General features: G+C 42.5%; 1 protein-coding gene across 4 annotated transcripts in view; it reads left to right on the top strand.

Moving 5' to 3' along the window:
* Nucleotides 1-7,322: 7,322 nt before the first annotated feature.
* The window catches only part of RFTN2 (raftlin family member 2), a 164,806-nt gene continuing 144,515 nt past the window's right edge, over nt 7,323-27,613 (top strand). For 3 of the 4 annotated variants that reach the window (XR_011314694.1, XR_011314693.1, XM_069733883.1), the window contains exon 1: nt 7,323-7,689. Coding sequence is in view for 2 of the 4 variants with exons in the window: in XM_069733883.1 (XP_069589984.1) it covers nt 7,551-7,689 (139 nt within the window). In the remaining 2 variants the exon portion in view is untranslated. The remainder of the gene's footprint in view (nt 7,690-27,613) is intronic. The other variant, XM_069733884.1, reaches the window with a different exon arrangement.

Below are 27,613 nucleotides of genomic sequence, written 5' to 3'. Positions count from 1 at the left end.
CACTTTACATTTAATAATGTCCCGAATGTCCCCCCTGTACAGCTCCCCTATACACAGTATGATGCTCTATTATACACAATATAATGCCCCCTCACTGTATAGTACCACCCGCATAGTAGCCCCCAAACTGTTTCATGGCTCCAACACTGTAAGATGACCCCCTCAATGTGATCCCCACACTGTATGATGGCCCCCTAGATAGGCTCCATATAGTATAATGCACTACATAGTCCTCAATATAGTATAATGCACTCCCCATAGGACTCCATATAGTATAATGCACTCCCCACAGGCCTACTCTCTATTGTATAATGCACCCCCATAGGCAGACTCTATAGCATAAGACAGCCCCCATAGGCAGGCTCTGTAGTATAAGGCAACACCCCATAGGCAGACTCTGCAGTATAAGACAGCACCCCATAGGCAGACTCTGTAGTATAAGACAGCACCCCATAGGCAGACTCTGTAGTATAAGACAGCACCCCATAGGCAGAATCTGTAGTATAAGGCAGCACCCCATAGGTAGACTCTGCAGTATAAGACAGCACCCCATAGGCAGACTCTGTAGTGTAAGGCAGCACCCCATAGGCAAACTCTGTAGTATAATGCAGCACCCCCATAGGCAGACTCTGCAGTATAAGGCAGCCCCCCATAGGCAGATCCTCTGGTGTAAGGCAGCACCCCCCACAGGCAGACTCTAGTGTATAAGGCAGCACCCCACAGGCAGACTCTGTAGTGTATAAGGCAGCACCCCCCCACAGGCAGACTGTAGTATAAGGCAGCACTCCCCCACAGACAGACTCTGTAGTATAAGGCAGCACCCCCCTTCCCCAGGCAGACTGTAGTATAAGGCAGTCCCTCCTCCCCACAGGCAGACTCCGTAGTATAAGGCAGACCTTCCTCCCCAAAGGTAGACTCTGTAGTATAAGGCAGACCCTCCTCCCCAAAGGCAGACTCTGTAGTATAAGGAAGCACCCCGTCCCACAGGCAGACTCTATAGTATAAGGCAGGCCCCCCCTCCCCACAGGTAGACTCTGTAGTATAAGGCAGCCCCCCTCCCCACAGGCAGACTCTGTAAGGCAGCACCCCCCACACACACACAGGCAGACTCTGTAGTATAAGGCAGCTGCCCTCCCCACAGGCAGACTCTGTAGTATTAGGCAGCCCCACTCCCCACAGGCAGACTCTGTAAGGCAGACTCTGTAGTATAAGGCAGCCCCCCTCCCCACAGGCAGACTCTGTAAGGCAGCCCCCCTCCCCACAGGCAGACTCTGTAGTATAGGCGGCACTCTCCCCTTCCCCAGGCAGACTCTGTAGTATAAGGCTGCACCAACATAAAGAAAAACAATAAATACTCACCTCTCTTCTTCCTGGTTCCTGCGCTGCACCATGCTCCTTCTCCCCTCCGGACCACAGGCGCCAAGCAGTAACGTCATCGCGCCCCATCAGTGTCGGCGTCGGTGATGTCAGATGCTGACAGGGGTGATGGAAGAAGGAGCGCTGCACGCTCCTTCCCTCATCAACGCGGTCAGCTGTATCGGCTAAATGCCGATACAGCTGTCCTTGCGGTGACGGGTGGGGGGGGCCACTGCTGGCACTGGGCCCCCCCGCCGGTTCTAGGGCCCCATAACGGCCGGCAGCAGAGCAGGGAGATCGGTTCTCCCTGCTCTGCCGCAGAATGTAACTGTATCGGCATGTTGTGTACGCTGATACAGTTACAGCACCATAGCTCCAGGTGGCCCCCCTCTGAGTACTGGGCCCGGGGTGCTCGCACCCTCTGCCCCCCCCGGTAGCTACGCTACTGCCACTGTAACAACCAGGAACCTGGGTGTTACAGAAAGTCTGGAGAAGGGACTCATCAGACCCACATCTTTGCCCATGGCGGCAGGGTTCTTCTTTGTGAAGAAAAAAGATGGTGGACTATGTCCCTGTTTGGATTTTCAGCAATTAAATCAAATTACTGTCTAAGATCGATACCCTCTTCCTCTGATTCCTGATCTGTTCAGCCAGGTTATGAGAGCTAAGGTGTTCTCCAAGTTTGATAGTTTGATTTAAGGGGGGCCTACAACCTGGTTAGAATCAGAGAACAATCAGAGTTTGTTTCCAAGTTCTGGAGAACATTCTGTTCTTGACTGGGGGTGCAGCTGTCATTTTCCTCTGCCTTCAATACCCAGCCGAATGGACAGATTGAGCATGTTAACCAGAATTTGGAGACCTACCTAAATTTTTGGTCTCCAAAAATCAGGAAGATTGGGCATCCTACTTACCGCTGGCAGAATTTGCTATCAATAATAGTGGCATAGTAACATAGTTAGTAAGGCCGAAAAAAGACATTTGTCCATCCAGTTCAGCCTATATTCCATCATAATAAATCCCAAGATCTACGTCCTTCTACAGAACCTAATAATTGTATCATACAATATTGTTCTGCTCCAGGAAGACATCCAGGCCTCTCTTGAACCTCTCGACTGAGTTCGCCATCACCACCTCCTCAGGCAAGCAATTCCAGATTCTCACTGCCCTAACAGTAAAGAATCCTCTTCTATGTTGGTGGAAAAACCTTCTCTCCTCCAGACGCAAAGAATGCCCCCTTGTGCCCGTCACCTTCCTTGGTATAAACAGATCCTCAGCGAGATATTTGTATTGTCCCCTTATATACTTATACATGGTTATTAGATCGCCCCTCAGTCGTCTTTTTTCTAGACTAAATAATCCTAATTTCGCTAATCTATCTGGGTATTGTAGATCTCCAATCCCCTTTATTAATTTTGTTGCCCTCCTTTGTACTCTCTCTAGTTCCATTATATCCTTCCTGAGCACCGGTGCCCCAAACTGGACACAGTACTCCATGTGCGGTCTAACTAGGGATTGTACAGAGGCAGTATAATGCTCTCATCATGTGTATCCAGACCTCTTTTAATGCACCCCATGATCCTGTTTGCCTTGGCAGCTGCTGCCTGGCAGTGGCTGCTCCAGGTAAGTTTATCATTAACTAGAATCCCCAAGTCCTTCTCCCTGTCAGATTTACCCAGTGGTTTCCCGTTCAGTGTGTAATGGTGATATTGATTCCTTCTTCCCATGTGTATAACCTTACATTTATCATTGTTAAACCTCATCTGCCACCTTTCAGCCCAAGTTTCCAACTTATCCAGATCCATCTGTAGCAGAATACTATCTTCTCTTGTATTAACTGCTTTACATAGTTTTGTATCATCTGCAAATATCGATATTTTACTGTGTAAACCTTCTACCAGATCATTAATGAATATGTTGAAGAGAACAGGTCCCAATACCGACCCCTGCGGTACCCCACTGGTCACAGCGACCCAGTTAGAGACTATACCATTTATAACCACCCTCTGCTTTCTATCACTAAGCCAGTTACTAACCCATTTACACACATTTTCCCCCAGACCAAGCATTCTCATTTTGTGTACCAACCTCTTGTGCGGCACGGTATCAAACGCTTTGGAAAAATCGAGATATACCACGTCCAATGACTCACCGTGGTCCAGCCTACAGCTTACCTCTTCATAAAAACTGATTAGATTGGTTTGACAGGAGCGATTTCTCATAAACCCATGCTGATATGGGGTTAAACAGTTATTCTCATTTAGATAATCCAGAATAACATCCCTCAGAAACCCTTCAAATATTTTACCAACAATAGAGGTTAGACTTACTGGCCTATAATTTCCAGGTTCACTTTTAGAGCCCTTTTTGAATATTGGCACCACATTTGCTATGCGCCAGTCCTGTGGAACAGACCCCGTCGCTATAGAGTCCCTAAAAATAAGAAATAATGGTTTATCTATTACATTACTTAGTTCTCTTAGTACTCGTGGGTGTATGCCATCCGGACCCGGAGATTTATCTATTTTAATCTTATTTAGCCGGTTTCGCACCTCTTCTTGGGTTAGATTGGTGACCCTTAGTATAGGGTTTTCATTGTTTCTTGGGATTTCACCCAGCATTTCATTTTCCACCCTGAATACCGTGGAGAAGAAGGTGTTTAATATGATAGCTTTTTCCTCGTCATCTACAACCATTCCTCCCTCACTATTTTTTAAAGGGCCTACATTTTCAGTTTTTATTCTTTTACTATTGATATAGTTGAAGAACAGTTCTGTCAAGAATCTACCTGCAGGTCACCGTTCTTTAGTGCATACGGTTACCATCCACCATTTGGTACCTTCAGCATGGGAGGGGCTTTGGGAGTTCTGGAAGAGGAATGCTTTGCTTCGTCACTCTCCTCAGTGTGGCGGGGAGGGGGGGTCTGAGTAATCTGAAGGTTATGGGAGACAGGTACAAACGTATGTCTGACAGAAAACGCTTGCCAGGTGCGGACCTGAGTGTAAATGACTTTGTGTGGTTGTCTACCAGGAATATCAGGTTGAAGATTCCTTCCTGGAAGTTGGGACCTAGATATATTGGTCCCTATAAGGTAACTGCAGTCATTAATCCAAAAGCATTTTGTCTTGAGTTACCTCATGCTCTTAAGATCCACAATGTCTTCCATAGGTCTTCGCTCAAGAAATATGTGGAACCTCTTGAACCCTCACCCCTACCGCTGCCCCCAATAAAGGTTGATGGAAACCTAAAGTTTCAGATTTCTAGGATTGTAAATTCTCGCCTCCAACGTCGTTCCCTACAATACTTAGTGCACTGGAAGGGTTATGGCCCAGAGAAAAGGATATGGGTATTGGCATCAGAGGTGAATGCCCCAAAACTGGTTTGATCATTTCACACCTCTTGTCCCGAGAAGCCTGGTCCTGACTGTCCGGAGGCCACTCGGAGAAGGGGGATACTGTCACGGGTGTGTCAGAGGCTGCAGACAGTCGTTCTGCATCTGGCTGCAGAAGATGTCTGCGGATGGCTTTGCAGACACCTTCCTAATCCTTCTGACACTTGGACCCAGTAGCAACCTCCTTTCGGCTCTAATTGACACACCTGGGCTGAGTGTTCATAGACTTCCTTTTTGCTTCTGGGAATCGCCGGTGATATTTCCATTTTCCCCTGTTGAAGCTTGGAGCTATAGCAGTTGGCTATCTTCCTCTATGAGGCTGTTGGAGGACGTCTGTGTTACCTCACTGAGTTTACTCAAGATAAGTGTTCCCCTTGTTTGTCTATCCCAGTTGTCTTTAGTTTTAGTGGGGATTGACTAGTGCACCCTGTCCTTTCCTAAACAGGGCTTATTGCCATAGTCAGGCAGGTATTAGGTTCCTGCTGAGCAAAAGGTGCACAACCAATATAGGGACATTTAGAGCAGAGTAATTTTAGATCTGGCTAGGGGTCTCCACTCCCCCTTCCATAGTGTTGGGATCCCTTCCCCTCATCCCTTCGTGTTGCACTTAGTCTTCCCACACTGTGTGTGACACATACATAATACATAATGTCATCCCAGATACTATTGAATAAAGGGCATAGTATCAATTATCACAGGGAAATCTGTCCCGACTATGCAGTATAGCTATCCAGTATTTGACTTAACACACGTATACACAGTATGACAGTCACACAACCAAGGAAAGGGATTACAATCCCTGGCAATAATGTGTGTAATAATGATATATACAGTGACAAACATTGACATAGCTATAGTATCACAAAATATTAGTGGTAATATTGTGCAAAGCAGTCGATATAGACTGTACAATGTGGCTGTCAAACGTAGCAATATTGACAAATATGCAGTTTAGTCAGTAACCCAGCTAAGCTATAAGTCTGAATGGCAATGCATTAGTGAAAAGAAGAGTAAAACAGGCTGAATAAACTCATAAGCTATATAGCCCTATGTACAGGGCAAAGTCACCCAAGAAAGGCCATGGTACTGGTTATCCCAGACACCCTACGCGTATCGCTGTAAAAACAGCTTCATCAGGAAAAGTCACCATCAGAACTTGTCTGATTGCTATATGTGAAGTCGGGTAGTAATTTTTCACTTTATTAGTATCTATGTCATGGGGCTTTTGCCCTGCTCTGAATCAAATTCCTTCAAGCTGATGTGCAGGATAAATCTACAATTACCTGAATGGTGTAGATGCAGTTATTGCTACACAAAGGGGTCACACCAGATACTGAAAGCAAAGGTTCACATACTTTTACCACTCACATACCTATGGATCATTTTCCTCACTAAAAACTGACAGCCTAAAAAATTTTGACTCATGTGATTGTGTCATGCACAATGTGAGAAGACTTAAGTGCAGCATGAAGAGATGAGGGGAAGGAAGTCCAGGCACTAGGGAATCGGTGAGTGCAGACCCATAAGCAGATCTGATAACACCCTACCTGCCCTACCATCCCTAAATTGGTTCCTCACCAATCGCTGAGCAGGGACCTAAGCTCTGCATATCCCTAGAGCTTGGCTCTGAATAGTGAAGGCTAGGGGATGAGAACTAATTAGTCTGCACTGTAAACTAAAGACAAAAAGGTAGACAGACAAGGGGAATGAACGTAGCTTGAGCGAACTCAGAGAGGTAACACCAAGCATCCTCAAACAGCTCCAGAGAGGAAGTTAGCTGACTGCTATAGCTCCAAGCCTTCACAAGGAAAAAATTTGAATAACACAGGTGACACTCTGCAGCAGACTGAGGATTTATAAACACCCAGGTCCAGGTGTGTAAACTAGAGCCAGAAGAAGGTTGTCGCTGGGTCCAAGAGACAGAAGGGTTAAGAATCCGTCTGTAATGCCAAACGCAGAGACCTTCTGCAGCCAGATGCAGAGCGACAGTCTGTTGCATCTGACACACCCGTGACAGAATGATTTGGTTCTTTTTATCTAATTTCACAGTATTTTTGAAAATCTGATGTAGTTTTAATTAAAGTTATGCAGAAATATGGACAATTCTGATAAGTTCTCAAACTTTAAAGTACCACTGTACTTTTTTCTTTTTAGCATAGTGTGAATTCTTTTTTTTTGAAGTTGGATCTTTTTCTGACAAGATTCTAAAGTACATATAAGTTATCATTTAATACATGTTTTCAATATGTTACATTTGCTTTTTAATACTTTTGTAGCATTTTTCCCCAGACAAAAATAATGTGAAAAAATAAATTAGATCATATTTCCAGAATGATTTTATATAATTGAATGTTTGAATTATAATTAACTTGCTTAATTTTTTTAGGTAAAGAGGTTTTCACAGACGGAAAGCTGTAGAACTGAAAAGAAAGTCTTCTCCCTTATATGTCAGCTCTTAATTGCCTTTCCAAATACCAGCCAAAATGGGAGGACACATGGAAGGACAAAGAGCTATTGGTGTCTGCTGCAAAGAAAAAGGCTAGGGGGCTGGCTGTAATTTGACGTGGCATGAAAAGTCGTCTCTAAACTCTTTGAATGTCTGTGTAGCTGAACCCAAGAGCTCTCCCACAGAGTCTGCATGGGAAATAAGGCAAAGCCATGCTTCTGAAAATGAGCAGAGAAGATTGTCTGAATCTGCTGCATTCAAGGATGAAATATGAGTAGATATATATATTTCAGAGTTTTCCTTCAGAGTGCTCAACTTTAGTTTTTTGTTTGACCGAGTTTGCTGAAAGCAAGTTTTGCCATGGGGTGTGGACTTAGGAAGCTAGAGGATTCCGATGACAGCAGTCCTGGAAAAATCTTCTCAACATTAAAACGGCCACAAGTAGAAACAAAAAACGACTTGGCGTATGAGTATGTCTTACTGGACTTCACCTTGGAAGGTACGTTACATTACGCTATAAATCACACTTATTTCTAGTTCTCTGTTTCGATCTTGTACACTTTTAGATAAAACGAATATAATTATAATTGTGATTTTAAAACATATAATCGCATTTCGAAAAGTTTCTATATATTGTCCAACAAAACATCAAGTGTGTTAGTATTTCTCTTTATTACCCTTGATTTACAATCATATTTACTATATCTGCTGCTACTACACAGTGCTATATACAGTAGATGCCTTGTTTCCTATGACTGTGCGTTCCATTACTTTTGTTTTCACAGTGGTAAGTCCTCTATTTAGCATTTTCTCAGATTATTAGATCTTTCTCTATAGAAAGGGAAAAGTAAATATACAATCTGGAAAGTTAAAAAAGAATTCTGAAAAAATGGGTGAGGATTTATGTATTCGTGTGTAAAACGGGGAAATAAAAGAACAAACATTTTTCCCTCTCTTTCCGCTTCTTTTCTGTGCAGACATTCTAGCACTAGCATGCTTTGTAAGAGGCCCCTCGTCTCTAGGATGCCCAGGCCGGTGAAAATCCCAGAGCAGAAAGTTGAAAACACAAATAAACAAGTCCAGATGGCTGCCCTCTGGGAACATAGACCCCTCTGTTCTATGTATATTCACAGCCCTTTTATGTTGCCTTGGGAAAAAAAAGAAATCTTTTTGAACTGCAAAAGACAGTATCATCTTTGGATGAGATGAAATATTAAGAAACAATAGTTGAAGTTATAATAAATGTTGTATGTACTTGTCATAAGAGTATTGCTTTATCAACCCATGTCCCATATCACTGTATCATATAAAATGGGTATTAAAGTGTTTAGTAACGTGAAGCACAATCTATGACTGCGATGTTAATGACATTTTAAGAGCTAATAATAAGATATATTTGAATAACTTAGCTTGTAATTTAATGTGCCAGACTAAAACCCTATTCTTTGGATCTTTTCCCGATGATAAGCTCATTGTTGGAGCTTAGACAGGAGTGCAATAATAGTGGGTGCAGGGGTTGTTGTCACACCCAGGTCCTGGAGGCCATGGGGCCCAAAACATCCCTTTGACACATATGAGAAGTACTATTAAAGACCCAAGATAGTTGGGGGCTCTTTTAGATATTTAGCATCAGGGCCCAAAAGCTTTCCGTTACGCCACTGTTTCGAGGTGTTGTCTTAGGTCTGCCCATTGCCCTACTAGGACATATAGAAGTCATAGAATTGCTTTGGTGGACTTTACCCATCTATGTTTAACATCTGAATTGCAGCCTTGAAATACTTGGTTTACTCAGATTACAGAGACCTCAGGGAAATGTAACAGCTTCTCAAGATCAGCTGTTTGCCAGTGGTATCAAGAGCCAAGAGGACAGGGGTTTTCTTTGTAGAGACAATCTCTTTAATCTGGTAACATTTCTCTAGCTCTTCATTCCTACTGGATTACTTTGTGGGATTAACATACAACAGAAGCTACTACATTACTGATCAGTTCTGTCCAAGAAGTTTCTTCAGCCACCTAACTAAGCTACACAATCCCCCCATTAGGATATAGTAACTTCCTAAGACTTGGACAATGCTGCACATCCGTCCAGTGTTATTCCTTCCTGTGACTTTACGGAAAGACACGCAAAGATACAATGCCATTAGGATTAGAGTCATCCTGTATTTATATATTGCGAGCCTTTTCTAAACCACTGGACAATCCTGGAAACAACTGACTTAAAGTTACATCCAATGAAACAGATGTCCATTCATTCCTGAGAAACAGAAGTAATAGAAGCACATGTGAATTAAGTGGTACCGTTCCATAAATCACCTTCTGCCACGCTAATGCCTCCAGCAAAATTCAGAGCTCATTTGGAGCTAATGTTTAAAACTAGCAGTGTGCCATCATCACAAGCCACTGATCAGCTCTACTCATTTTTCTGTAATGGCTGCAATCACAAGGAGTAACCAGCTGCATTTGGACATTTTTCCCACTAGAAGTTCCATAAGTTCATGAGACAGAACCAACAGTGCCCACCTGTGTCCGTATAGAAGCCTTAGGCCGGGGTCAGACCTAACGTATAAAAATGCGGTCCTTTTTTTACGGCTGAGATACGCAGAAAAGTTCCTGAGCAGTGATCCATAGTAAATGCGAGGATGCGATTCTTTTCTCCAAAAAGTATCCGTTTGTTATGGGGAATTTTTCTGAATATTTTCTCACACTACAGTTCAAATGAGTTTATGCCACCAGGGGGCGCAGCTTCGGTGACGGCACCACGAGTCACCGAAGCTTCCCTGCATTCCATTCATTCCCCTGTCTTTTACAGCCTTCAGCGGCTGCATTAGCAGGCTCCTGGTTGTGACTGTATTTAACCCCTTCAGATGGATTTACAGTGTGGGACATGACTGTACGGTGGACAGGTATGGGATATTGTTGCTTTTTTATTTTCCTTTTTTTTTCAGAAGAATGAGGGTCTTCAGGTGGGTTGAGCGTACAGTAAAGATATTAAAACCCCATGTGTTTATTTATTTCATTAAAACACTTTATTCATAATGTGTGTGTATTTGTAACTCTTTAATTAATAATGGATAGGTGTCTTATTGATATCTCTTCATTATTAACCAGGCTTAAAGTCACCTTACATTAGCAAGGTGGCATTAACCCCTTATATTACCCCATATCCCACCGCTACTCGGGAGTGGGCAGAGAGTGGCTAAGTGCCAGAATAGGCGCATCTTACAGATGTGACTTTTCTGGGGTGGCTGGGGGGCAGATGTTTTTAGCCGGGGGGGAGGGGGAGGGCAATAACCATGGTCCTTCTCTAGGCTATTAATATCTGCCCTCAGTCGCTGGCTTTCCCACTCTGGCGGAGAAAATTGCGCGGGAGCCCACGCCTTTTTTTCCGTGATTTAGCCCTTTATTTTAACACCTAGAGCTCCAAAATGTTGCACACACAAACTACTAACATTATTAGTGAGGAATATGTAAAAATATAAAGGATATGAAATGGTTTACTGTATGTAAACCATGTCTCATATCCTGTCGGGTTTGGTAAGGAGTTAGCAAAAGCCGACAATTGAATGACCGGCTTTTATGCTATCTAGGTCTGTATTAAATATATATATATATACATATTATATGTCTAGACATTTATTTTAGCTATTCTATTCTAACCTGTCAGTGTGATTTTACTGTACACCACACTGAATTACGGTACCGGCCTTTCCATAGAACAGCGGACCGTATTTCTCACAAGTCACACTGATGGTCCATGTGTAATCCGTATATTTCTCGCCCCCATAGACTTTCATTGGCGTATTTTAGGAGGAATACGCTGACAATCGCAGCATGCTGCGATTTTCTCAGCCCGTAAAATATGGCTGAGAAATATACGGCTGATGGAAGCTGCCCCATAGAGAAACATTGGTCCGAGTGCAATGCGTTGTTTTTGCGCCTCTCCTTGGTGCATATTTCTCTCTAGTGTGACCCCGGCCTTAGTCTTCCAGTATCCCCTAAGTCCTCCAGTAAGTAAGCTTCTAGAAAAGGTGTAACAAATATGGAAAAATAAAGTGTAAAGACTCAATCCAATGAAAATTTTAGTTTTTTTGGGCCTCCCAAAGTCATTTCACTGACTTGTTTCCTATTTTTGTTGTACGCCATTTCTCCTGATAATTAAACAATACATACTACATAATATTTTTCATCATCCAGAATAACAGCACACTAAGGATGTCCGACAATGGACTCTAAGCGATCCATGTTATTCTATAGCAGGTAGGACGCAGAAAAAGGTGTCCTTTCAGTCTCTGTCTGGACAATATACCACAACATACTGCAGACTATACTATTATATCCAAAAAACTCCTGTATACATTAAAGAGCTTTACCAGTTTCACCTTTCTGCACGCAATTAGTATGCCTGTGTTACAAATAAATGTATCCAGAACTCCCCCTCCCCAGGTCCAGCGCTGTGCCTCTCATGTAGATGGCTCAAGCTGCTGAGCGCTATGATTGGTTGCAGCGCTGTTGTTGCATCATAACCACTGCAACCGGCAAGCAAGCACTAGAACTATAGCAGAGATACAGCGCTGGACCAGGAGAGTGGGAGTTCGTGTACGTTGTTCCTTATCGTTACTCATATTGAGATTGGAAATCTTATTATCATGGATCATGCTATATAAAAATTGACTGCCATTTTCTGGTCTGCCAAGAACAAATGTTCTGTGAACAAAACCTTGAAATGTGAACTAAAGCATTACATTAATTTTTCATAACCAGTCAGAATAATAATGTCCCGTGAAACAGGCTGAATATACTGTACATGAGCAGAATGCAGCCTCTCGGCCTCCAGAAAAATGGGGCTGTCACAGGGACAATTGATCCCTTTGACAGATGCTCCTATTAAAATAGCACATACCAATGGCTGGTGATGGAATATCATCCCTATGACAGCTACATTATTCTAGATATCATATAAATAAAACGTATGGTGAATACACAGTATATACCGGTAACTGAAGAAGATTTATCAATTCTATCACTAGTGAAAAATGTACTTTAAAGGGCCACTGTCACCCCCCTCCAGCCGTTATAAACTAAAAGAGCCACTTGTGCAGCAGTAATGCTGCATTCTAACAAGGTGGCTCTTTTAGTTTTAGGTTCAAGTATACGCCAAATAAAGCGTTTTTATACTTAGCCACAATTCCTGTCTCTAGCCAGGGAGGCGGGTCCTCACTCCCCAGCTCTAACCGCTCCTCTGCCGTCACTCCAATCTTCCTGCGCTTTCGGCGCCGCCCCCTCAGCGCTGTGTACGTTTCAAAGCCGGCGCCTGCGCAGTGCACTGCTGTGCTGCGCAGACGCAGTAAACTCTGGCCGTCTGACGTCCCAGCCAGGCTTGCAGACTGCGCCTGCGCAGGCATTGCGGCTAGCCACCTTTGGAATCCCCGCCCCGCACTGTGTTATGCATTTGCAGTCTGCAAGCCTGGCTGGGACGTCAGACGGCCAGAGTTTACTGCGTCTGCGCAGCACAGCAGTACACTGTGCAGGAGCCGGTTTTGAAACGTACACAGCGCTGAGGGGGCGGCGCCGAAAGCGCAGGAAGATTGAAGTGACGGCAGAGGAGCGGTTAGAGCTGGGGAGTGAGGACCCGCCTCCCTGGCTAGAGACAGGAATTGTGGCTAAGTATAAAAACGCTTTATTTGGGGTATACTTGAACCTAAAACTAAAAGAGCCACCTTGTTAGAATGCAGCATTACTGCTGCACAGGGTGGCTCTTTTAGTTTATAACGGCTGGAGGGGGTGACAGTGGCCCTTTAACAGGGTTTCACGGCTTCGGAAGGCCCCTGTCCCTTGGCATGGTTTGCTTAAAAAAAGCAATCTGTGGTTTATTGGGTCCAATGCTGAGTCTGCACCACTGCTCCTGGTGTCTGTAATTGTCTGCAGTGCTGATGTGCTGTCGACAGTGCTGCGGACAATCAGTGAGCAGAGCGTCTCGTGCCGTCTACTTGGGCAGAGCCGCCGAGCTCACTTATTAGCTGCAGTGCTGTCGACATGACATCAGTGATGCAGACAGTGACAGACACAAGGAGCATTGTCAGAGATCCAAAGCTGGACCTGGGTATGGTGACTAAAGCGCACTTTGTTTGCTTGTATTTTGTTTCTTTTTTTAAACAAAATGCGCCTCAGGAAAGGCGTTTACTGAAAATGGAAATCCCCTTTAGTCTAAGCTATATAGAAATAGGACATCTTGGATGTATAGCTTAATACTAAAATGCATCAAATTGCATAAGATATCCCTAAAGAAAACATATGACAGATAGACATCTTCTGTCCTAATAGTTTTCCTGCATCTACCCTCCCCCAGCACTCATATACTGAAAAGAAAGCACATAAAGGAGATCACATTAATCTACATAAGAGCCTAGAGACAAATCGTGATCATGTCTAGCTTGTATGTTGCTAAGAAGTCATTCAAAGCTTTTTAGGCATTTCCAGAAATCATTTTTTATACTCTAGGAACAACTCCTTTTTTAACCAGCATTTTATTTAAAACAAGATAAAGTGAATATCTATATATATATAATTGTCTAAGGTCCACTTCCATCTGTTTGTCTGTTTGTCTGTCTGTCTGTAACGAAAATCTTGCTTCGCTGATTGGTCGCGGCCGGCTGGGCGTGACCAATCAGCGACAGGCACAGTCCTGTCGCAAATTGGCCCCTCCCTACTCCCCTCCAGTCAGTGCCCCCTCCATGCTACCCTTCAGTCAGCGCCCACATAGCGTTTTAGCAGTCCGTTAAACGGACTGCGTTACACCGCAGCATAACGCGGTGTAACGCTGTCCGTTAACGCTGCTATTAACCCTATAAGTGTGACCAACTTATTACTATTGATGCTGCCTATGCAGCACCAATAGTAAAAACATATAATGTTAAAAATAATAATAATAAAAAAATCATTATATTCTCACCTTCAGGCTTCCACGGCAGTCTTTCCCGCTCCTCGCGACGCTCTGGTCCCAAGATTGCATTGCGGCAATGACCCGTGATGACGTAGCGGTCTTACGAGACCGCTACATCATCAAGGGTTATTGCCGCAAGGCATTACTGGGAACGGAGCATCGCTAAAGGCCTGGGCTGGATCCAGGGGCCGCCGGAAGGTGAGTATATAACTATTTTTTATTTTAATTCTTTTTTTTAACAGGGATATGGTGCCCACATTGCTATATACTACGTGGGCTGTGTTATATACTAAGTGGGCTGTGTTATATACTGCGTGGGCTGTGTTAAATACTGTGTGGGCTGTGTTATATACTATGTCACTGTGCTATATACTATGTGGGCTGTGCTATATACTACGTGGCTGTGCAATATACTACTTGGCTGTGCTATATACTACGTGGCTGTGTTATATACTACATGGGCTGTGTTATATACTGTGTGGGCAGTGCTATATACTATGTGGGCTGTGCTATATACTATGTGGGCTGTGTTATATACTGCGTGGGCTGTGTTATGTACTGTGTGGGCTGTGCTATATACTATGTGGGCTGTGCTATATACTATATGGGCTGTGCTATATACTGCGAGGGCTGTGCTATATACTATGTGGCTGTGCAATATACTACGTGGCTGTGCAATATACTACTTGGCTGTGCTATATACTACGTGGGCTGTGCTATATACTACGTGGGCTGTGTTATATACTGTGTTGTATACTGTGTGGGTTTTGCTATATACTATGTGGGCTGTGCTATATACTACATGGGCTGTGTTATATACTGCGTGGGCTGTGCTGTGCTATATACTATGTGGCTGTGCAATATACTACGTGGCTGTGCAATATACTATGTGGCTTTGCTATATACTATGTGGCTTTGCTATATTCTACGTGGCTGTGCAATATACTACGTGGCTGTGCTATATACTATGTGGCTGTGCTATATGCTACGTGGCTGTGTTATATACTATGTAGCTGTGCTATATACTACGTGGCTGTGCTATATACTACGTGGCTGTGCTATATGCTACGTGGGCTGTGTTATATGCTACATGGGCTGTGAGACTCTTTCGCCCGGGGCCCTCAAAAACCTGGAGCTAGCCCTGACTTCACTGATTGGTCGCACCCGGCCAGCTGCGAACAATCAGCGACAGATGCAGTCCGACCGTAAATTGGCGCGGGATTTGAATCAAGCTTTGCTAATTGGTCACGCCCGGCCGTCCGAATCCTGTGTATTCATTGCATTATTCTGAAATCTTCATAAATAAACTACATACATATTCTAGAATACCCGATGCATTCGAGTCGGACCACCATCTAGTAATTTATAAAACCTGTACTGTAAAGTCCACCGACACAAAAAGAGGACTTAAAAATCCTCCAAAAAATTCAAAAAAGTCACAGAAAAAAGCAGAGATGTTTTACCTGCTGAAGCCTCCAACCAAATGCACCAGCAGGGCGCAGCGGACCCGATAAATGATGGCAAACACACAGGTGCAAAAAATACCGATGAAACAACCACTTTCAATCCAGTGTTGGCTGTTTGGCATTAGTGCACAAAAAGATAAAAGATACTAGTCTGTATATGGCATAATTCACACAAACAATGCAGAGCATCTGGTTTACAGCCTATTAGTAACGCACATACAGGCGGGCTGCCCAGTGCTACAAAATGCATGCTGTGCGAACAGGGGCCAATAGTTTACAGAGCCATCTTGGTCCGACTGCGCCCTGCCAGATAAAGTGCAAAAAGAAAACCACATATCAATGTATGTAAGGTATTAGTTTATATTGGGGCCTCAATACGTAAGCTGGCAACCCACGTCAAGGGTCCTTACAATTTGCCAGTCCTAACGCTAAACATTGAATAAAAGCTCACCGACACAAAAAGAGGACTTAAAAATCCTCCAAAAAATTCAAAAAAGTCACAGAAAAAAGCAGAGATGTTTTACCTGCTGAAGCCTCCAACCAAATGCACCAGCAGGGCGCAGCGGACCCGATAAATGATGGCAAACACACAGGTGCAAAAAATAGCGATGAAACAACCACTTTCAATCCAGTGTTGGCTGTTTGGCATTAGTGCACAAAAAGATAAAAGATACTAGTCTGTATATGGCATAATTCACACAATGTGTGACTAATAAAATCTGTATAATAACATCCAAAAATAGTTCCCAAAAAGATATTTCAAAAAGACAAAAACACCCACAACAAAAAGAGATATGGTTTAAACATAATGAAGGAAGAGAGATCAATTCCTAGTAATACAGCTATTGTCTCCCTTCCTGCCAGTGGAGGTTGGCACCTTAGTTCCTACGCAGTGGCGCCCCCACTCAGCGACGGCTATCCCTCCCTCTCCCTAGACAACCCTATAAGATATACAGGATGAAAAGGGCTGTCTGTATGGTATCATATGAATATTAGATTAATAGATTTTCCAATTCTGATACACCATATGGTATGTGAATTGTATCAGGAGGGTTTCCATAAAGAAAAACAGATCTCATATCCAAATAGAGATTAAAATATAGGCAGATACTACGAGCATCCCAAAAATCCAGGGGAATAAAGATTTTTTGAGAAGGGGAATAAACCTTTTCAACAGATATTAATAGAAATACCATATATATGCCTCCCTAAGCTTCAACAAACTTAGCCCACAATGTATTTTAACAGGATTCTTTATGATATGATGTCTACTTCCTGTTCCAATGGAATTCATGTGCGTTCCAACATGCGCAATCACAGAACCAACCATACTTATATCCGTTTTCTTTTTTGTTGGAATGCAGATGCAGTGCACTGGGTACATGCGCTAGGATCGAAAGCATTGCCACCAAATATGGGCATATCGATACTTCATAAACCAGTGCACCCAATCTCATTAATTTGCCCCAAGGCAATATTTATTATAAGGGCATATTAATATTGTCATGATAATCCCGTTAAAATACATCGTGGGTGAAGTTTTTTGAAGCTTAGGGAGGCCTATATATACTGTACTATTTCTATTAATATCTGTTGAAAAGGTTTATTCCCCTTCTCAAAAAATCTTTATTCCCCTGGATTTTTGGGATGCTTATAGTATTTGCCTATATTTTAATCTCTATTTGGATGTGAGATCTGTTTTTCTTTATGGCTGCAAACCCTCCTGATACAATTCACGTACCATATGGTGTACCAGAATTGGGAAATCTATTAATCTAAAATTCATATGGTACCATGCAGACAGCTCTTTTCACCCTGTATATCTTATAGGGTTGTCTAGGGAGTGGGAGGGATAGCCGTCAATGAGTAGGTGCGCCACTGCATAGGACCTAGGGTGCCACCCTCCACTGGCAGGAAGGGAGACAATAGCTGTATTATTAGGGATTGATCTCTCTTCCTTCATTATGTTTAAATCAGATCTCTTTTTGTTGTGGGTGTTTTTGATTTTTGAAATATCTCTTTTGGAATTTTTTGGGGGGATGTTATTATATATCTTAATAACAGATATAATTTGGTGCTTTCTGTGAATGCTATTTTTCAGAGTCTCCTCAGGTCTTGATCTCACGAACTCAACACTACTGGCAGGTGTCTAAGTTATTGAGCCACAAGCAATGGGGATAATTTCGTGCACTTGATCTGTACTGCAGGCTCTGACTCTACATGCAGATTATACTGAGACATAGAGATACATTGTGCACTGTACTGTAGGCTCTGACTCTACAGGCAGATTATACTGAGACATAGAGATACATTGTGCACTGTACTGTAGGCTCTGACTCTACAGGCAGATTATACTGAGACATAGAGATACATTGTGCACTGTACTGTAGGCTCTGACTCTACAGGCAGATTATACTGAGACATAGAGATACATTGTGCACTGTACTGTAGGCTCTGACTCTACAGGCAGATTATACTGAGACATAGAGATACATTGTGCACTGTACTGTAGGCTCTGACTCTACAGGCAGATTATACTGAGACATAGAGATACATTGTGCACTGTACTGTAGGCTCTGACTCTACAGGCAGATTATACTGAGACATAGAGATACATTGTGCACTGTACTGTAGGCTCTGACTCTACAGGCAGATTATACTGAGACATAGAGATACATTGTGCACTGTACTGTAGGCTCTGACTCTACAGGCAGATTATACTGAGACATAGAGATACATTGTGCACTGTACTGTAGGCTCTGACTCTACAGGCAGATTATACTGAGACATAGAGATACATTGTGCACAGCAGTAGATTTCTATGTATTTTTATTTTACTGGGAGAATCAGAGATGTTTTTCATCCTAACTGTCCAAGCAAAGTACCGTAGATGTGATTTAATGAGAACTGTGCCCACTGTGCATCAAAAGATGCTGCTGAACTGTGCAGCTTTGGTGCATTTTTTTCTCTTGTCTTCTATGTGGAACCTAAAAAAAGCACACGTAAAAAACTGCAGTTACTTTTTTAAGTGCAGAATTAAAGCTTTTCTGTATTATAAAATACACATTAAAAACGCGGCTTCACATCTGCACCAAAAATGCATCAAGTAAAGGGGAGAAAATTGTTTTTGAGTAGTTTCATAGAATCATAGAATAGTAGAGTTGGAAGGGACCTCAAGAGTCATTTTGTCCAACCCCCTGCTCAATGCAGCACAGGATTCACTAAAGCATCTCAGACAGACGTCTGTCCAGCCTCTGTTTGAAGACTTCCATTGAAGGAAAACTCACCACCACTCGTGGCAGCCTATTCCACTCATGGATCACCATTACAGTCAAAATGTTTTTTCTAATATCTAATCTGTATCTTCCCCCTTTCAATTTCATTCCTTTGCTTCTCGTGTTTCCATGTGCAAATGAGAATAAGGATGATCCCTCTACACTGTGACATCCCTTCAGATATTTGTAGACAGCTATTAAGTCTCCCCTTAGCCTTTTTTTTGCAAGCTAAACATTCCCAGATCCTTGATCCGTTCCTCATAGGACATACTTTGCAGTCCACTCACCTTTCCTTGCGGGCTTACATTCTACAGGATGGTGGGGAAGGAGAAATTGGTTGGGGGTTGCAGGAGCTCCGGTGTTGATGAGGTGGTAGCTCCGGTAGTGGTGAGGAGGCAGCGGGGTCAGTGCAGGCTGTAGGCTTTCTGGAAGAGATGGGTTTTCAGGTTCCGTCTGAAGGATCTGAATGTGGTTGATAGTCGGACTTGTTGGGGCACAGAATTCCAGAGGATGGGGGATATATCCTGTAGAATGTAAGCCCGCAAGGGCAGGGTCCTCGCCCCTCTGTATCAGTCCGTCATTGTTAGTTTGTTTACTGTATGTGATATCTGTAACTTGTATGTAACCCCTTCTCATGTACAGCACCATGGAATCAATGGTGCTATAGAAATAAATAATAATAATATATGCACAGGCACTTTAACTATCCTATTTATATTGCTTTCATCAGTTATACCTGCCTTTGTCTGTAACATTGCATATCAGTTGATATATTATTATTATTATTTATTATTATAGCGCCATTTATTCCATGGCGCTTTACATGTGAGGAGGGGTATACATAATAAAAACAGGTACAATAATCTTGAACAATACAAGTCACAACTGGTACAGGAGGAGAGAGGACCCTGCCCGCGAGGGCTCACAATCTTCAAGGGATGGGTGAGGATACAGTAGGCGAGGATAGAGCTGGTCGTGTAGTGGTTTGGTCGATCGGTGATTAGTACTACAGATTGTAGGTCTTCAGGCTCATTTTGAAGGTTTCGATGGTAGGTGAGAGTCTGATATATTGTGGTAGAGGGTTCCAGAGTAGGGGTGATGTGCGAGAGAAATCTTGTATGCGATTGTGGGAAGAGGAGATAAGAGGGGAGTAGAGAAGGAGATCTTGTGAGGATTGGAGGTTGCGTGCAGGAAAGTACCGGGAGACGAGGTCACAGATGTATGGAGGAGACAGGTTGTGCACTATTATTATATATATTTTATATCAAATATGCACATATGCACTTTTAAATTGGCATTTCGCATATACGTAATTTGTATTTCCTGCCATGATTTATTGCTATTTCTTAACTTCACCTATGTTTCCCATCTTTAGCGTCTGCTGTTTTATTGGTGATTTGATTCCACTTGCACCTTATTTTATGTTATTTTATAATCAACAAAGTTATAATCTTTTCACTCATTTTTTGGCTCATTTTTTCAATTTGATTTTCTCCTTTTGCTGTCAACTTTGAGAGACAGAATCTAAAAATAGAAACCAGAAAATCACATTGTATAAATTTTTAATGATTAAATTGCATTTTATTGTATGAAATAAGTATTTGCTCACCTACCAATCAGCAAGATTTCTGGTTCTCACAGACGCGTTAGTTTTTATTTAAGAGGCCCTCCTACTCTGCACTCATTACCTGTATTAATTGCACATGTTTGAACTCGTTACCTGTATAAAAGGCTCCTGTCCACATACACTGCAACCTCTCTACCATGGCCAAGACCAAAGAACTGTCTAAGGACACCAGGAACAAAATTGTAGACCTGCACAAGTCTGAGATGAGCTACAGGACAATAGGCAAGCAGCTTGGTGAGGAGGCAACAACTGTTGGCACAATTATTAGAAAATGGAAGAAACACAAGATAACTGTCAATGTTCCTCGGTCTGGGGCTCTATGCAAAATCTCTGCTCATGGCGCAAGGATGATTCTAACAAAGGTCAGGAATCAGACCAGAATTACGTTGGTGGGCCTGGTCAATTACCTGAAGAAGAGCTGGGACCACAGTTTCAAACATTACTGATAGTAACACACTACACCGTCATAGATTAAAATCTTGTAGGGCGCTTGAGTTCTCCTGCTCACACCAGCACATGTCAAGACCACTTGACGTTCATCAGTGACCATCTGAATGATCCAAAGGAGGCATAGGAGAAGGTCATGTGGTCAGATGAGACCAAAATATAACTTTTTCGTATGAACTCGTATCATCATGTTTCGTATCTCAATATTTGGAGGAAGAAGAAGGATGAGCACAACCCAAAGAATAGCATCCCAAATGTAAAGCACAGTGGGGGAAACATACTTTAGAGGTGCTTTCTCCAAAGGGGAAACGACTGCACCATATTGAAGGGAGGATGTATAGGGTCATGTATCGCGGGATTTTGAGCAACAATCTTTCCTCCTTAAGAGCATTGAAGATGAATGGCCTTTTCTTAACAATCCTTTCAAGGCTGCGGTTATCCCGGTTGCTTGTGCACCTTTTCTACTACACTTTTTCCTTCCACTCAGTTTTCCATAATACGCTTGGATTCAGCACTCTGTGAACAGCCAGCTTCTTAAGAAATGACCTTTTGTGGTTTTGTGTGTCAATGACTGCCTTCTGGACATCTGTCAAGTCAGCAGTCTTCCCCATGATTGTGGAGCCTACTGAAACAGACTAAGGGACCTCTTTAAGCGCTTAGGAATCCTTTCCAGGTGTTTTTTGTTTATTATCCTGGTTTACTGAGATATTAACTCTTGAGTTTTCATTGGCTGTAAGCCATAATCATCAACATTAACAGAAATAAACACGTGAAATAGATAACTCTGTTTGTAAGGATTCTATATACAGTTATATGAAAAAGTTTGGGTACCCCTATTAATCTTAAGCTTAATGTTTTACAAAAATTTTTTTTTTTGCAACAGCTATTTCAGTTTCATATATCTAATAACTGTTAGACACAGTAATGTTTCTGCCTTGATATGAGGTTTACTGTACTAACGGAAAATGTGCAATCTGCATTCAAACAAAATTTGACAGGTGCATAAGTATGGGCACCCTTATCATTTTCTTGTTTTAAATACTCCTACCTACTTTTTACTGACTTACTAAAGCACTTTTTGGGGTTTTCTAAACTCATTGAGCTTTGAACTTCATAGCCAGGTGTATGCAATCATGAGAAAAGTGGCCACTTGCAAGTTGTTCTCCTGTTTGAATCTCCTCTGAAGAGTGGCATCATGGGCTCCTCAAAACAACTGTCTAATGATCTGAAAACAAAGATTATTCAACATAGTTGTTCAGGGGAAGGATACAAAAAGCTGTCTCAGAGATTTAACCTGTTAATTTCCACTGTGAGGAACATAGTAAGGAAATGGAAGAACACAGGTACAGTTCTTGTTAAGGCCAGAAGTGGCAGGCCAAGAAAAACATCAGAAAGGCAGAGAAGAAGAATGGTGAGATCAGTCAAGGACAATCCTCAGACCACCTCCAGAGAGCTGCAGCATCAACTTGCTGCAGATGATGTCACTGTGCATCGGACAACTATACAACGCACTTTGCACAAGGAGAAGCGGTATGGGAGAGTGATGCTAAAGAAGCCGTTTCTGCAAGCACGCCACAAACAGAGTCGGCTGAGGTATGCAAAAGCACATTTGGAGAAGCCAATTTCTTTTTGGAAGAAGGTCCTGTGGACTGATGAAACCAAGATTGAGTTGTTTGGTCATACAAAAAGGTGTTATGCATGGCGGCCAAAAAACACAGCATTCCAAGAAAAACACTTGCTACCCACAGTAAAATTTGGTGGAGGTTCCATCATGCTTTGGGGCTGTGTCGCCAATGCCGGCACCGGGAATCTTGTTAAAGTTGAGGGACACATGGATTCCTCTCAGTATCAGCAGATTCTTGACAATACTGTTCATGAATCAGTGACAAAGTTGAAGTTATGCAGGGGATGGATCTTTCAGCAAGACAATGATCTAAAACACCGCTCCAAATCTACTCAGGCATTCATGCAGAGGAACAATTACACTGTTCTGGAATGGCCATCCCAGTCCCCAGACCTGAGTATCATTGAACATCTGTGGGATCATTTGCAGAGGGCTGTCCATGCTCTGCGACCATCAAACTTAACTGAACTGGAATTGTTTTGTAAAGAGGAATGGTCAAAAATACCTTCATCCAGGAACTCATTAAAAGCTACATGAAGTGACTAGAGGATGTTATTTGTCAAAAGGAGGATCTACTAAATATTAATGTCACTTTTCTGGTGGGGTGCCCATACTTATGCACCTGTCAAATTTTGTTTGAATGCAGATTGCACATTTTCTGTTAGTACAATAAACCTCATTTCAAGGCAGAAACATTACTCTGTCCAACAGTTATTAGATATATGAAACTGAAATAGCTGTTGCAAAAAAAAACAATATTTATAAAACATTAAGCTTAAGATTAATAGGGGTGCCCAAACTTTTTCATATAACTGTAATATATGAGTTTCACTTTTTATTTTTAAATTGAAGAACTGAAATAAATTAACATTTTGATGCTGTTCTAATTTTGTGAGAAGCACCTGTATACAAGTCATTATACAGGAAAGAATGCTTTCTAACAATTTTTACTGTAAAATCCATTTTATCTTTGTTTTTGTATGTGTTATTGAGAATCCCTAAACGTATATGTTGAGGGGGCACCACGGTCTGCAAAGTGGGATCACCCTGACCTACAGCATATGCATAACCAGAAGACACAAGAGAAAAAGTGAAGGTCATACAAATGGGGATCACCACACCATGGATTCAGCAAAAATATACACAATTTTTATTAGTACACTACAGTACACATGAAACGAGTAATAAAGAAAACACACAACTAACCCCTTAGTGACAGAGCCAATTTGGTACTTAATGACCGGGCCAATTTTTGCAATTCTGACCACTGTCAATTTATGAGGTTATAACTCTGGAACACTTCAACGGATCCCGCTGATTCTGAGATTGTTTTTTCGTGACATATTGTACTTCATGTTAGTGGTAACATTTCTTCGATATTACTTGCGATTATTTATGAAAAAAATGGAAATATGGCGAAAATTTTTAAAATTTTGCAATTTTCAAACTTTGTATTTTTATGCCCTTAAATCAGAGAGATATGTCACGAAAAATAGTTAATAAATAACATTTGCCACATGTCTACTTTACATCAGCACAATTTTGGAAACAAAATTTTTTTTTGTAAGGGAGTTATAAGGGTTAAAAGTTGACCAGCAATTTCTCATTTTTACAACACCTTTTTTTTTTTAGGGACCACATCACATTTGAAGTCATTTTGAGGGGTCTATATGATAGAAAATAACGAAGTGTGACACCATTTTAAAAACTACACCCCTCAAGGTTCTCAAAACCACATTCAAGAAGTTTATTAACCCTTTATGTGCTTCACAGGAACTGAAACAATGTGGAAGGAAAAAATGAACATTTAACTTTTTTTTGCAAACATTTTAATTCAGAACCATTTTTTTTATTTTCACAAGTGTAAAAACAGAAATGTAACCATAAATTTTGTTATGCAATTTCTCCTGAATACGCCAATACCCCATATGTGGGGGTAAACCACTGTTTGGGCTCACCGCAGAACTTGGAAGTGAAGGAGCGCTGTTTGACTTTTTCAATGCAGAATTGGCTGGAATTGAGATCGGACGCCATGTCACGTTTAGAGAGCCCCTGATGTGCCTAAACAGTGGAAACCCCCCACAAGTGACACCATTTTGGAAACTAGACCCCTTAAGGAACTTATCTAGATGTGTGGTGAGCACTTTGAACCCCCAAGAGCTTCACAGAAGTTTATAACGTAGAGCCATGAAAATAAAAAATCGTATTTATTTACACAAAAATGATCTTTTCACCCACAAATTCTTATTTTCACAAGGGTAAAAGGAGAAATTAGACCACAAAAGTTGTTGTGTGATTTCTCCTGAATACGTCGATACCCCATATGTGAGAGTAAACCACTGTTTGGGCGCACCGCAGAGCTTGGAAGTGAAGGAGCGCCGTTTTACTTTTTCAATGTAGAATTGGCAGGAATTGAGATTGGACGCCATGTCGCATTTGGAGAGCCCCTGATGTGCCTAAACAGTGGAAACCCCCCACAAGTGACACCATTTTGGAAACTAGACCCCTTAAGGAACTTATCTAGATGTGTGGTGAGCACTTTGAACCCCCATGTGCTTCACAGAAGTTTATAACGTTGAGCCGTGAAAATAAAAAATCACATTTTTTCTACAAAAATGATATTTTTGCCCCCAAATTTTTATTTTCACAAGGGTAAGGGGAGAAATTAGACCACAAAAGTTGTAGTGCAATTTCTTCTGAGTATGTCGATACCCAATATGTGGGGTAAACCACTGTATGGGCGCACCGCAGAGCTTGGAAGAGAAGGAGTGCCGTTTTACTTTTTCAATGTAGAATTGTCTGGAATTGAGATCGGACGCCATGTCGCGTTTGGAGAGCCCCTGATGTGCCTAAACAGTGGAAACCCCCACAAGTGACCCCATTTTGGAAACTAGACCCACCATGGAACTTATCTAGATGTGTGGTGAGAACTTTGAATGCCCAAGTGCTTCATAGAAGTTTAGAATGCAGAGTCGTGAAAATAAAAAATATTTTTTTTTCCACAAAAAAGATATTGTAGCCCCCAAGTTTTTATTTTCACAAGGGTAACAAGAGAAATCGGACCCCAAAAGTTGTTGTCCAATTTGTCCTGAGTATGCTGGTACCCCATATGTGGGGGTAAACCACTGTTTGGGTGCACGGCAGAGCTCGGAAGGAAGGAGCGCTGTTTTGGAATGCAGACTTTGATAGAATGGTCTGCGGGCGTTATGTTGCGTTTGCAGAGCCCCTGATGTACCTAAACAGTAGAAAGCCTCCACAAGTGACCACATTTTGGAAACTAGACCCCCCAAGGAACTTATCTAGATGTGTGGTGAGAACTTTGAATGCCCAAGTGCTTCACAGAAGTTTAGAATGCAGTCGTGAAAATAAAAAAAAAAAATTTTTCCACAAAAAAGATATTGTAGCCCCCAAGTTTTTATTTTCACAAGGGTATCAGGAGAAATTGGACCGCAATAGTTGTTGTCCAATTTATCCCGAGTACACTGATGTGCCATATGTGGGGGTAAACCACTGTTTGGATGCACGGCAGAGCTCGGAAGGGAAGGAGCGCCGTTTTGGAATGCAGACTTTGATAGAATGGTCTGTGGGCGTTATGTTGCGTTTGCAGAGCCCCTGATGTACCTAAACAGTAGTAACCCCCCACAAGTGACCCCGTTTTGGAAACTAGACCCCCCAAGGAACTTATCTAGATGTGTGGTGAGAACTTTGAATGCCCAAGTGCTTCACAGAAGTTTAGAATGCAGAGTCGTGAAAATAAAAAAATATTTTTTTTTTCCACAAAAAAGATTTTGTAGCCCAAGTTTTTATTTTCACAAGGGTAACAGGAGAAATTGGACCACAAAAGTTGTTGTCCAATTTATCCCGAGTACGCTGATGCCCCATATGTGGGGATAACCCACTGGGCGCACGGCAGAGCTCAGAAGGGAGGGAGCACCATTTGACTTTTTGAGCGCAAAATTGGCTGTCGTGTTTGGAGACCCCCTGATGTACCTAGGAAACCCCCCAATTCTAGCTCCAACCCTAACCCCAACACAACCCTAACCCTAATCCCAACCCGATCCATAATCCTAATCACTAACCCTAATGATAATCACAACCCTTACCCAAAAACAACCCTAATGTCAACCCTAACGATAACCCTAATCAAAACCCTAAATCCAACACACCCCTAATCCTAATCTCAACCCTAATCCCAAACCTAACCCTAATCCCAAGCGTAACCCTAATCCAAACCCTAACCCTAATACCAACCCTAATCCAAACCCTAACCCTAATCCCAACTCTAACCCTAACTTTAGCCCCAGCCCTAGCCCTAACTTTAGCCCCAACCCTAACCCTAGCCCTAAGGCTACTTTCACACTTGCGTCGTTTGGCATGCGTCGCAATCCATCGTTTTGGACAAAAAAACGGATCCTGTAAATGTGCCCGCAGGATACGTTTTTTGCCCATAGACTTGTATTGCCGACGGATCGTGACGGATGGCCACACGTCGCGTCCATCGTGCACTGGATCAGTTGTGTTTTGTTGGACCATCGGCACAAAAAACGTTCAATGTAACTTTTTTTGTACGTCGCGTCTGCCATTTCTGACCGCGCATGTGTGGCCGTAACTCCACCCCCTCCTCCCCAGGACATAGATTGGGCAGCGGATGCGTTGAAAAACTACATTCGCTGCCCACGTTGTGCACAATTTTCACAACGTGCGTCGGTATGTCGGGCAGACACATTGCGACGGCCCCGTACCGACGTAAGTGTGAAAGAAGCCTAACCCTAAATTTAGCCCCAACCCTAACCCTAAATTTAGCCCCAACCCTAACCCTAAATTTAGCTCCAACCCTAACCCTGAATTTAGCCCCAACCCTAACCCTAAATTTAGCCCCAACCCTAACCCTAGCCCTAACCCTAACCCTAGCCCTGACCCTAACCCTAGCCCTAACCCTAGCCCTAACCCTAACCCTAACCCTAGCCCTAACCCTAGCCCTAACCCTAGCACTAACCCTAGCTCTAACCCTAGCCCTAACCCTAGCCCTATCCCTAGCCCTAAC

Source organism: Ranitomeya imitator, chromosome 7 (assembly GCF_032444005.1).
Source record: "Ranitomeya imitator isolate aRanImi1 chromosome 7, aRanImi1.pri, whole genome shotgun sequence".
Classification (NCBI taxonomy): domain Eukaryota; kingdom Metazoa; phylum Chordata; class Amphibia; order Anura; family Dendrobatidae; genus Ranitomeya; species Ranitomeya imitator.
This window is presented reverse-complemented; position numbering and strand designations above follow the sequence as displayed.